At 54.1% G+C, this 12,686-nt stretch overlaps 1 protein-coding gene and 1 non-coding gene across 3 annotated transcripts; both read right to left on the reverse strand.

Annotated features, from left to right (window-relative positions):
* Positions 1 to 693: 693 nt before the first annotated feature.
* LOC132247312 (perilipin-3-like) lies at positions 694 to 6,202 on the reverse strand. 2 transcript variants are annotated; one of them, XM_059720175.1, is made up of 6 exons: positions 6,092 to 6,202; positions 4,918 to 5,005; positions 3,819 to 4,104; positions 2,815 to 3,014; positions 2,268 to 2,396; positions 694 to 2,159 (listed from the first exon to the last, which is right to left on the reverse strand). In XM_059720175.1, exons 2-6 carry the CDS (start codon positions 4,978 to 4,980, stop codon positions 1,791 to 1,793), a joined length of 1,047 nt encoding a protein of 348 aa, XP_059576158.1. In that variant the 5' UTR covers positions 4,981 to 5,005; positions 6,092 to 6,202; the 3' UTR covers positions 694 to 1,790. The 2 variants fall into 2 exon arrangements, with proteins under 2 accessions (XP_059576158.1, XP_059576159.1); XM_059720176.1 differs by lacking the exon at positions 4,918 to 5,005.
* Positions 6,203 to 8,296: 2,094 nt separating this feature from the next.
* TRNAS-UGA (transfer RNA serine (anticodon UGA)) lies at positions 8,297 to 8,379 on the reverse strand. The gene has a single exon. It is a non-coding gene; the product is annotated as a tRNA-Ser (tRNA).
* Between the last annotated feature and the right edge of the window lie 4,307 nt (positions 8,380 to 12,686).

Consider the following 12,686-nt stretch of genomic DNA (forward strand, 5'->3'; position numbering starts at 1 on the left):
CTGTGTCAAGGCATTTTGGCCAGCCCACAATGGGGCCCTCAGCCCTGCTCAGTCCAGGCATGGAGAGCAGCCCAGGCCTTGGCACATGTAGCCAGCCCTGCCACCCCGACCTGTGCAGCAGGCTGGGGGCAGTACAGCTACCTGATTCCGTTTCCCAGCAGCCCTGGTAATAGCTCCTTCCAACTACCTTGCCATGGTGGTACAGCCTATGTGGGGTTCCCAGGGGACAACAGCAGAGCAGGGAACCCTGAGACTGCAGCAGGCAGCCTGCATCCACCCCCACCCTGCACAGAAATCTGGAGGGGGCACATGTCCCCTCCATACCCCACCCTGGGGAATGCACACAGTGACAGCAAACTGGCCAGGGCTCCACCCACTCCATGCCCAGACCCCATGCACCACACATGCACGTGGCCCCCCTGCAGCCTGCTCCTGGCAGCCCTTTGCCAACTAGAACACTGCCAGCCTACAAGAGGAAGCCCATCATCTCCTGTGGTGAGCAGAAACCCCACATCCCTGCTTGATGCTGTGAACCCCAGACAAGTGTCATCTCCAAGTCATGCAGCCTAGGACTTGGTGTTCTCATTCCAGGACTGTCCCACCCAATTAGGGATGGGTGGGAAGCCTAGCCTGGCTCCACTGGACAGATCACCCAGCCCACACAGGCTTCACCCCCAGCCATGGGTGTGAGGCAGATGGGTTGGGGTATTAGGATAGGGCTGTAGCCAGGTGGAGAACTGCAGTCAGAAGCAGGAAAGGAAGTGAGACCAGAAGTTGTGATTATGGGGCTGTAACAGCATTGGATTGGGGCAGAGCTGCGGCCCACCATGCAACCAGCATCAGTTCAACAGGCAAGGATGGAACAAGGAGATTACGGCTCCTGCTCAGGCCCTAGCCCCATGCTCTCCCAACCCATCATCCTGGTCCCAGCCCCAAGCCCTCCCGCCCTCAGATGCAGATCCCCACCCAGCTTCTCAGCCACATGCCCTGCTTTCAGCCCCGAGACTTCTTAGGAAGGAAAGGAGTTGCTGCACTAGGGAAGAAAGGAAGGCAGGGGAAAAGGGCAAAAAGTATACATAGTTCCTGCAGGCTTCCTGGAAGTGGGCAAAACACAGAGGGACACCAGGTGCCTTGCTTCCTCCTCCTGTTTCCTGTAACGAACTGGAGGAAGTGAGAAGCACAACAGGAGCAAGGAATAATAGAACGCAGGAAGCTGGAACAAGTGAGACAAGGCCACGAGGAAAAAAAGAGAATGAGCTGCTTCCTTTCCAGCAGTAGGATGAGGAAGTCAACTGGGGAAGGGAGACACTGCAGGAACAGGAGTTGCTGGGGACCAACAAATTAGAAGCCAATTAGGAGAGCATTTTTTCAAATGCAGCATTTATTCTAGTAGCAGGTGAAACCATCCCCTCTACAAAACTGCTTCAGGAGGACTCCTTTCCTCCCTGCAACTTGGTGGAAGAACATGTTCAGGACAGGCTGTGAATGCAACAGTGATCAACACTAAGCCAGCAACCAAACAGGCACAAGGCAGGCAAGGGATTTGGAGCAGAAGAAGCCTTCGATCAGGAGGCAGCTGACAGGCCAATTGGTACAGCAGGATTAGAGCCATCCAGGGAAAGGCAGCCCTTTCTGGGACACCCAAGTGAATACCCAGCTCAGTGGGGAGGGCAAAAGACTTGCCCATCAGAAGGAAGATGATGAGACTACCCCACCTTCACAGCTTGAATCAAATCCCTTGGAGAGAAAGGACCCCTTTACTAGGCATAACCCAAGAGGGGTTTAGTTCTTCAGGGCTCCACCTTCCCTTCCCCTGCAGGCTCCTCCACCTGCTCTGCAGAGCCTCCAGCAGGAGAAAGTGGCCCCACAACCCAGGTCAGGGGGATGTTCTTAATCACATACTCCAGCAGATCATCCAGGCACTCCTGGGCCTTGGCCAGCTTCTCCCTGCTCTGGCTCAGCAGCCCCTCAGGCAGCTCCTGGAAGGACGGGGCACTGGAGAAGGCAGCCTGGAGCTCCCCCAGGTGCTGGCAGCCCTGCTGGACCTGCTCCTGCATGCTGGTTGGCAGCCCCTGGATACTGGCTATCAGGCTCTGCCAGGCATCCTGCTCTTGCTGGAGGAGGGTCTGGACAGTGGCCAGAGCCTGGGATCCCATCTCCTGCAGGGAGAGATGGAGCCAGAGTGAGAGAAAGCCTCAGCAGGCTCCCTAGGGGCAAGACTTGCCCCAGGGCATGGCCAGGCTGCTCTGGAGCAGGGGCACTCCTACCTCAGGCTGTGGGGTGCTGTCCCCCTCCTGGCTTCCTGGCTGGCCCTGGCGCCACTCCAGCCACAGCTGCTGCAGCTTCTCCTGGCTGTCGTGCACCATCTGATCCCCAGTCTGCTTGGCTGAGCCAATCTAGGGCACACAAGATGAGGTTACAAGGCAGGACAGTGCCAACACCCCCACAGCATCCTCCTCCACTTAGGCAGCCACAGATGCCTTCTGGAGCCAATGGTACTAGAGCAGAGATACCACCGGGCCTCACTGGAAGGCAGGTCCTCCCCAAGCAGCAGGCCCTGGAGACTTAGGTTCTCAGGCAAGCTAAGGGCTAGGGAAAGAGGGACCACTTGATCCCATGCCCAAATGGGGCAGGGAGGGGACACCCGAACCACAGGTCCTTCAGGATCCTTTTGTACCTAAACCCTGCACATTCAGCCCCTGCCGGCACGCTTGTCCAGGTACACATCCAGGCTGGCCAGCTCCTGCAAGCCAACTCCTGCAACGCCCTGAACCCTGGGAGGAGGAAGGGGTGCTGCAGGAAGGGAGGCCCTACCAGGTCCACAGCTTGCTGCAGCTGGACCAGGGCCTCCAGGGCGCTCTGCCTGGCACTCCTCATCTTGCTCAGGGAGTGCTGGTAGGCTCGCTGCTGCAGGCGAGTAGAGAGGGAGCCCAGGCACACATAGTAGCTCTGCTGCTGCTTCTGCTGCTCCAGTGGAGCCACCTCTGCCCCTTGCACAGAGGCAGCAAGTGCAGCTGGAAGAAAGCAGGAGAAACCACCCCATCAGTGGGGACCAGTCAGGACCTGCAGACTCAAGCATTAGCCCAGGCAAGGGGGGGGGGGGGGAGAAAAAGGGGGGTCAGGGCCCCTGAGGGAGCTTGTGAGGACAGTGAACCCATGGGAAAGCAAGTATGGCACAGCTGCCTTGCATTAGGGGGGGGAGCAGGAGAGGGTGTAAGCTAGGGGGTTAGGAGGATGCCTCCAAAGCCTGGCACAGCCTCCCTGCCCCCAAAGTGTTGAGGACCCCTCCACCCCAGTGAAACAATCTAACTCCAACCAAGCCCTACAAAGGGGCTTGCATAGTGTCATCCCGCCTGTGGGACCCTCAGAGGGCTCAAGTAGCAGCCTCTGAACCACAAGTGCCTCCAGGCTCTGCTCACCATGGCATAACTGGAGCTGGGGCAACCTGGACCAGGACACCCCTGCCCAGTGTTTGTGGCCGCTTCGTGTTGCACTAACCCAACTGTACTACTTCAAATAGCAAAAAGCAATGGTCGCCACTTCCTGCACAGCTTTTTGGCTGTGCAGCACTGCCCGCTGGAAGCGGTAGCCCTCCTGGAGGGAAGGAGAACAGGCTGGAATCAATCCAGCTCCTCACTCGTCCTCCAGTTCCCCCATGTGTGCCAGGAGCAGCCAGAGGGAGATCCCACAAGACTGGGAAAGGCTTTTCAAGCCATGAAGGTCAGTAGCTTCAGTGACCACAAGGGTAGGATGCCCACTGCCCTGGTTATGGAGCCACCAGCTGCCAAGCTCCCCCTCCCTGGTACCAGTCTCCTCACCCAGCTCCTCAGCCGTCATGGGGAGGTAGTGGTCCACCCACTGCCCTGTCTTCCCCAGCACCAGGTCCAGGTCACTTGTAACTTTCTGGCCCACAGACAAGCCCGCTGCAGCATCCACGCTGCTGGTCACTGCCAATCTGGTCTTCTCCACACCCTCCTGGACAGCTGCTTTGGCTACATCCACCATGCTGGACACTGCAGCCTTGGGCCCAGCAGCTGTGCTGCAGACAGCATCCTTGGCCACTGCCACTGGAGCTGCATCCAGGTCCTTGGCCTCTGCAGGCACCTAGGGGAGGGAGAGAGTTTTTACTGCATTGGAAGCACAGGGCTGCATAGGGAAGATGACAGGAGCTGGGTAGAGGAGGGCCTGTCCGCCTCCTTGAAGATGCTGCCAAGACTTCTGTCAGCAATAACCTCACGGCTGCCTCCTCCCGAGGCTCTACAGGTGGCACGGAGCCACAGGGCTTCAGAAAGGGTCCTCACTCCCATGGGGCAGAGGGATTATTGTGGACATTGCCTCCCAACCTTGCAGCAGGAAGCAGAGCTGGACCAGGGCTGACCAGCCCCCTGCCGCTGCAGCCTCCAAGGCTTGTGGAAAATATTCACAGCCTTCACTGGTCCTGCCATTGAGTCTCCAGCCTTGTAACAAGCTGGCCACAGACTCATTGTGGAGGATTACACGCCCCAGTTCCTGCTCAGCTCCACTTACCCTCAACCGACTCCATTTTCATGGCTACCTTAGGAACTGGACCTCCAGGACCCTCCTTCTCCACATGGCCAGATAGGACAACTGCCCTCAGGCATATACATTGACTTATTCACCGTTGAGCTCAAACGGTCACACATTCACCCCACAGGAAGAGGAGGTCTCAGGGTGGGCAGAGCCAGCACTTGACTGCTCTGGGGCCGAGGGGGACTCATCCAGTCCCTCAGCTTTGCCGAGCAGAGCCCACTCCCTGCCAAGGGTGGGCCTGCTCCCCACTCTCGGCTCACAACAGCTGGCACCAGCACCAGGCTGGGCTGCTCGGGAGCAGGGTCCCTAGTCCCAAGCAGGACCACACCCACCCCAGGCAGCCCCAGCACTGCAGGGTGCACCTACCTGCTGCTTCTGCCCCTGGGGCTCAGAGATGGCAGCCCGGGGATCACTGTCCTTGGAGGCCATGGCAGGGGAATAGAGTCACTGAAAACTAGGAGAAAGCAGCGAGGAGCTAAGCAGGCAGCATACCTTCTAGTACCCCAGAGACTGCAGCTTCCCTGCCCCCCACCCAGCATTTCCAGGAGCTGCACAGCTGTTTGTACAAGTAGTTGCCTTGAAGTGGAGTGGGGGCTATCCTAAGCATGCAGCTTGCTAAGGGTAGGACAGCCCAGCAGCCAGACAGCGGACCACAAGAGCCACTCCAGCCAAGCACTCAGGCCTGGCCCAGCTGCACTGAGGGCAGGGATGACAAAACCTCATTTCCAAGCCAAGTACTACTGCCTGGGCCTTCACTCCTGCTCACCAGCACAGCAAGTTGCTCAGGAATCCACTGCATAGTAGGAAACATAGGAGCAACAGCACACCCCACTGGGGTGCAGGGCCAGGACACACTGATGGGGAACACAGCCTCTGCACATGAGACAAGGTAGCCTCTTCTCACTGCTGCCCAGAGAGCCAGGATGGAAGAGCTACCTGCTGCCCCCACTCCTAGAGCTAGAAGGGGAGGGAAAGCCAACCCCTCAGCTCCCTTCTCTAGATCAGCTGCGGTTTCCTGGTGGCCGCCCTCTCTCCAAGCACAGCCCTGCCTGCCCTCTCCACCAAGTCATCAGCACTCTTGGGAAACCTCAACCAGCACTGCCTAGTGCATGAGCATAGGCAACTAGGCCATTACCTCACACCACAAGCTGAAGCACAGCCTGCCTCTCACACAGGTTTTCCATGTGACTAGGCACAGCCCAGGTGGGTATTGCATCTTGAGTGCAACAGCTTTCCTTCTTCCCAGGGAGCAGAGCCACCAAGGGAGACTATCCCCTTTAGGTACTAAGGCTCTTTTCTTGAGCCAGGATCCTGCTCTTATCCTAGGTCAAGCAGCAATTCACCCAAGGAATTACTAGGGAGACTTTTTCCCAGCCCAAGGCACAAATCAGCTCTTTTTAGATTAGAGGAAGAACTAATAACTTGCACCCTTAAGAGTTATTAATACAGATTCTGCTGCACAGCCCAGCCCAGCCCAGCCCAGCCAATATCTTCTAAAAAAATGGAACAGCAAAACAGACCTCACAAGAAATATTCTTACCCCAGAAACCAAGAAAAGCAACTGGAAAGATATAAACACCTTCACAGCTCAGAGCAGACCACACACAACCCAAACCCAAAATCTCTCACCATGCAGCAACACCACCACCTGCCTCAACCCAGCCCTTATATACCTGGGATAAAGTCAGCAGCAGGCAGGGCCCACATGACAGACAGCTCTGCAGAGCAATCAGAAAGAGGTACTGTCTGTCCAGACCAATTAGGTGTTGCTCTCAAGGGGCCCTCCTCTCCTACCTGGCACAGTGATTATAAATTAATTAACTTTGCTTTCAGCCAGGTGATTAGCCTGGGTAACAGAACAGGGAGCTGCAAGGGTACACAGATCCAAAGCCTTCCACATAGTTAAGCCAATCAATAGGTGCATTCCCTAATGGCACATTTAGTAACCGATCATGTGCAACTCCTGGTCTCCTAAAGAGGTGCTATCTAATTTGTCTCTGCCTCCCACACCTCGGTGCCTGTCATAACTGTGACTTGTTTGTTCTGGTTTTTAACTCACCTGATACAATTCTGTTGAGGGAGACTAGGCATTGGCAGAATGACATCAGCTTCAAACAGAAGCAAATTAATTTGTGACCACTTTGGCCGTGTGTAGAGGAAACAACATTTCCTGTTTACGTCAACGCGACTGTGTTAGTGTTTGCATGACCCGGGATTTCCTGCTGCCTTAAAGTCCATTCAGCACCTTAAACTAACACTACTCCGAGATGTTTTAAATTGCTTCGCTTTCATATTACGCCGCTTAAAGCTGAGACCCAGAGCAAAATTTGAGACTGAAAGAACAAGTGGTGGGAGGAGAAAGTAAAAGACATTGAAACGTTTGCCACAAAATAGAAAAAAGGTGGTGCAAACCAAGCCAAAGTCACGTGCCAGGGCCAACGCAGAGATGGGGAGCAGGCAGCTTGGAGCTCCCTGCTCTCCCATATCCGTGCGCTGTCGAGCCCCCGTGCTGAGGCACCCTGCGCCCCAGCAAGCTGGTCCCTGGTTGACTGGGGCGCAGGGTTCCTCCAAATGGGGGAGCAGGCAGCCCTGGGCTGGTTGCTCCCGTTTGTGCATGCCTCAGTGCCGAGGCGCCGCAGTGGAGGTCCCGCGCTGAGACATGTGGAGTCCCTGCGCTGAGAAACGCTGAGACAGGGGAGCAGCCAGATGGGGACCGGCTGCACGGGGTGCGCGGGGTGCAGGTGCCTCAGCGCAAGGGTTCACAGTGCATGGAGAGGGAGAAGCAGGCAGCACTGGGCTGCCTGCTTCCCCTGTTAGCACGTGCCGCTGCCTGGGTGGCTGGGGCACAGGGTGCCTCAGTGCAGGCTAGAGATAGCGCCTGCCGAGGCACCCTGTGCCCCCACCACCCCTCCTCCCACCTTGCAGTAGGTGGAACAGTGGGACAATGTGCCCTACTGCAAAGCACCCAGGCAGGGGCATGCACTGGGGCACAAACAGTGGCACAGATTTGTGCCGCCACATTTTGTGTTGCTAAAAAGGCAAACTGCTTCTCGCGTGGGTCCTGCCTGAGATTTTACTGCAGAGCTAATTAGGCTGCTGCATGGTAAGCATCTGGCGTAGATGCTCCCACTGGATCAAATGATGATCATCGAGTATGATGTTAACATGGTGTACCGTATTGGTGATGTTCTTCTGACGGTTGTTTTGCGGCTTGTAAAGTTGGTCCTGTAGAAACTGGTTCCATTTTTTTTCTTTTTGCGTTGGATGCATGCTGTAATAAGTCCTTCGTAGTCTTGTCCTGGAGTTCCCCTACTGACCAGAGGAGTCCAGCTGTGGGAATTGCCTTCATGGGGAGCTGGGGTGAGCCAGGGACATCACTGGCTGCAGCAGGTAGTTCCCATCTTCCTATACCTCCTCCCTCCTCACCTCCCCAGTGTCCCCCTTGGCCTGTGGAGTGAAAAGAATCTTACTGTGCTGTAAAGTACAAGGGGAGTCTAAAACCCCAAGGCAGAGGATAGTAGACCCAGTGCTGTCTTTGAATTTGGGACTGTATTTTTTTAGAAATCACTTTGTTTTTTTCCAGTTCATTAGCTTGAATTTTGCTTTCCACCTCAGGTAGAAGACTATATTCTTACTTCCTTAAGAGCCCAAGGGATAGTTCTCCACATCCTCTGAGAAGTTATTGTATAGCCAGAACTGAACATTTCATTGCATTGCATGGAGAATGAACTTAAACAAAGACAGACGCTGTGAGCAGGATTTGAACCTGCGTGGGGGAAACCCCATTGGATTTCAAGTCCAACGCCTTAACCACTCGGCCACCACAGCTGGGTCTTGTAGTATGGAACCCTAACCCATGGAAAAGAGAAAGACCAGAGGCAGAAGACAGCAGTGATGACAATGAATGATGAAGAAAAGCCTCGCTCCAAGTCCAGAATCTGGAAACAAAATCTATCACTGTGGCCATGGAGCGACTTCACATCCATTTGGTTACCCGGGCAGCGATCTTGCTGTCCTCAACCAGAGAGGCTGCTTCTCGCGGGGGCAAAGACAGAGCTCTCTGCTGTCACTTCACTTCAGTGCTCTCTCTCAGACCAGGATGTCAAGCATCCAGAAAACCTCTGCTTCGTTTGCACAGATATTTGTTGGACTCCAACAGCAGGTGAACATGTGACATTTCTTCCTGTTGCACCTGCAGACACCCAAGGAGAGACAGGGCCCTGGACGTGTGGAGAGCAAAGGAGCTAAAGGAGCTGGGCAAGGGAGAGCATGTCTAGGTCAGAGTTTCTCAACGGTGGGGAATGATGAGATCCTGTGGAGGGTGTCTTGCTGCCCCCACTGCCAGGTGGCACCCTCACAGGATCTGAACAACTCCAGGAGAAACACCTGAGCCCACTATGATTTGGAGACGCAGCCTTCGGAGGTGGGGTCATGTGCACTGACATTGCACCATCGGATCACAAACAACGGTTTTCTTGTTCCCCGTGGTTCTCCAGACCTCTCTGGAAGCGTGTGTCTTGTTTCCTGCCCAGAGGGATTTTTATTCCCTCCCAACTCCCACAAAGCCTGGTTGGCCCTTAAAGGCGATTTCAGGGTATGAGGGTTTCTTTTGACAGCCTCTGTTCTCCTGCAAAACTAGCCTCCTTCAATGGAGTGAATGAGGAAGCAATCTTTACTGCAAGTCTCCAATTATGAATACTTTTAGCAAATCTTGGAGTATTGCTATCCAATACAGAATCACATACACAAATACACATACATGCATTTCATAAGTGTATAGACTTCATGATCTAAGTAGAAATAAGCAGTCTTACAAAGTAAAATCTTTACATCTTCAAAAATCGAAAAATTCTAGAGCCGTCCAGCTTGTTGGGGACGTGTTACTCAGATTTGGAGAGAGGCAAGGATTTCTTAGGGCGATATCTTACGTTGGAACAACTTCATAGCTGAGACAGGGAAACCACCTTTTGAATCTTTAGACAGTCTTCCTTAGATCAAGAATATCCTGCATTGGAAAGCTTCTCTAACTCTATCCCAACTATGCAGCAGGTGTAGTGAGATAGAGCACCCTGAGAGATCCTTGGCTCCCACATCATCTCTGTACTGTCACGGCTACATCACTCTTACACTATGAAATCTGAAGACTAAGTACTAAGAGGCATTAGATCTTCACTTAGGTTTGCAGGTGGGAACCTCAACAAAGGACACCAGAGGGTGTCATATCACAGGGAATGGATCCCTTTTCCATCCCACTCCTTTTATCCTCCTTTCATCCAGCATTACCAGACAGACCTTTGCCAATCTGGGGGAGAAAGGGGATGATCTTGCATCATCCTGTTGGTTGAGATAGAGGATGCTAACCTGAAAACTTAATTAACATTTCATGTCCTAACACTGGCTCCTCTTTTTAAGAAATTTCTTTTACCCCGACTCAGTTTCTATTCTACTTCCCTTTGCCTCATTTGCTAATATGGCCTAACTTACACATAACACAGCTAAAAGCTGACAAGAGCTGGTATACTGCAGCTGACAGGATTGTGGCTGAAGAGAAAGGTCTTTGCCCTCACCCCCTATTCATCAGGTTTGTCTTTCCCCTCCCTGCCTTCAATGCAAACAGGCAGAGCCTCTTCCCACCCCACACCATGGAGGGACACCACGAGCCGAGCAGCCACAGCCCTGATCGCTGCCTGCACTCCCATCCCAAGGAGGCAGGTGATGACATGTGCTTGCAGCACCCACCACAGCCTTCCTCTCACATGCTGACAAAAGGGAGAAGCCAGGAGATAACCCAGTCCCTCGGGCTGGGAGACTGTGCTGCTGCATTTCATTGGGAGCTTAATATGTTGTGAGTTCAGCAACAATGCTCTGGGCACTCCTGGGCTGAACTAGCAGTTATTTCCTATTATAACTCTCTGGGATCATATCCAGGGTGGATCTCAACAATTGCCTCAGTAGATGTATGCAGATCTTGTACTTGCTCTGCCTCTGACTTGACAGAGTCCAGTCCGGTGCAGAGAGAAGAACCAAGAAATGTCTCTGGATCCTCAGGGCAGAGAACGTGGAGTCCCCAGTGCTGCAAAACTGCCACAAGCAAAGCGAACCCTGCGGTGCTGAGCATGAGGGCGTTAGCCGTAAAGGGACAGTGCAAGGAAAACACAACGAGACATACCAGAGCTGCTCCCGCAGAAGGAGCCTGGCTCAGAGCAGCAGCAGAAAGAGCCCAGGCAGGTCCCTGTAGGATGCCAAGATGAGGCAAGGGGAAATTTGGGAAGAAACCTGAAAGGCAGATGGTGCAGGTCTAGATACGTGCAAAAGCATGAATACGGTCCAAGAGCAGAGCCCCCAGCTATGCTCACCTCACACCAGCTGTGAGGAAGGCCCTGGAAACTAGAAGCTCCAATGACAAGTCACAGACCCAAGCATGCTCTCACTGCACCACAACACCCCCACATATTTCTAGCCCTTGACACTCCTCTCACCACCTACATGGACACAGAGGTCTCTCTTCCACTACCCCAACAGAGACAGGAAGAGGACCCAGTAAGTACTTCTGTAGGAGAAGCTTTCCCTTGCATTGCCCCAGGGGAGAAGGTGGGAGAAGATTTGAACCCAGAATCTTTGATCCAAGACACCAGTGTCTTTGCTATTAGGCCAGTGGGGCTGAATAGATACAGCTGCTCAAGAAAATGAATTTTTCTAACTACATGTAATTGTCTCTGCCTCCACACGACTTGGAGCATGGACTGGCGACCTTTTACAAGCCGTGGGCCAAAACAACTTGTTTCCAGTCCAGTGTGGACCGCGTGGCTGAAGCAGCATGTCAGTGGCAGGGGGCTTCTCCCTGCCCATGCCAGGACCAGGCAAGTGCCAATAATGAATCAGCTCTATGGAGTCAGCGTCTCCTCTGAGTCGTGAGGTTGGGAAGGACCATCGTCTTCTACTCCTACATCCTGCGCAAATGCAGGGTGCACTGGATGAAACCCGCCCTTCTCCAGGCACTACCCCGCCTCCGATGAAACAGAGCCCACGGGTGCCATGGGCACCTTGTTCCCTGGCCCTGCTGTTATGACGGGGTTGCGGAGCGTCTGTCTCAGCGCTCAGTGCAGACGGCAGCCTCTGCAGTGGGGGGAGAAACTTCTCCTCCCTCCTCTCTATGGCAAGCTGTCCAAAATCACTGACTGTCCTCACGTGCCCCCTGAACTTTCTCCAAGCCAACCTCACCTGGTTCTCCCAGCCTTTCCTCATATGGCTGCATTTCATCTCCTTTATGCTTGTGACTTACCTTCAACCCAGCCTGCTTCACAGACAGGATGGTCCCCTCTTCGATGGTGGGACAGTATGGCTATATTGGCAGAAGGCAGGGCAGGGTAATACTTGGGGGAGTAACTCATGCAAGGAGGCATAAGCTTTCCTGGCTGCAGCTGACTTCATAAGAAGCTACGCCCGTGTTGACGAAGGAAGCCATCTTCTGAGGAAAGCCTGGTGAAGAAGAGCCATACAGCATGTTGTGGCTGCTGCAAGGTATTGCCTGGAAATAGCAGCCCTTAGTGGCTTGCTCGAGTGAGGACTAACTCACTTGTCTGCCTCGGGGACCAGGTTGCAACTTCTGTTGCTGGTCCAGGCACACCACGTTCTGACACTATCAAATCCCGCACCCCCACTCCTGGTGCCTTTTGTGACGACACGCTCCTCCTGTGAAGTTACAGCTCCTGTGAAACCTGAGCCAGCGCTTCATCCTCCATCAAGACACAGGAATGGGCCACTCTGTGATTTATGCCAGATGTGAGGACAACACCATGAGCATGCATGGCTTCTTGAGGATACTGCCCGGCTTTGGAGCATGGATTCAGGAGCATGCACCTTGTGCAGGGGCCTGGGAGGAGGGAACCGCTTAGCAGAGAGGAGACAGCGGGGCCCTGCTGGCACTGGGTGTGCAGCTGCCAGGTTGGGCTGAAGTCACGTTGACTCCCTGGGGCCAGGCCCTGGGGTCAGGTCAGGTCTGTGAAGACCTTGCCTCAAACTCAGGCCACCTGCCCCCACCACCAACTTCTTTAACTTGTGAGAAACACTTCTGTCTTAATTCCCAAAGCAAACTGGTGATTTTCAAAGGGGTGGGTGAGCATTTCCTATGTGTG

Source organism: Alligator mississippiensis, unplaced genomic scaffold (genome assembly GCF_030867095.1).
Source record: "Alligator mississippiensis isolate rAllMis1 unplaced genomic scaffold, rAllMis1 scaffold_21, whole genome shotgun sequence".
Classification (NCBI taxonomy): Eukaryota; Metazoa; Chordata; order Crocodylia; family Alligatoridae; genus Alligator; species Alligator mississippiensis.

Coding starts and splice junctions, on each gene's coding strand:
- LOC132247312 (XM_059720175.1), bottom strand. CDS start 4,980: ATGGCCTCCAAGGACAGTGATCCCCGGGCTGCCATCTCTGAGCCCCAG. Junction 3,015..3,818: donor CATGACGGCTGAGGAGCTGG/GTGAGGAGACTG, acceptor GCTTTCTTCCAG/CTGCACTTGCTGCCTCTGTG. Junction 2,397..2,814: donor TGCAGCAAGCTGTGGACCTG/GTAGGGCCTCCC, acceptor TGTGTGCCCTAG/ATTGGCTCAGCCAAGCAGAC.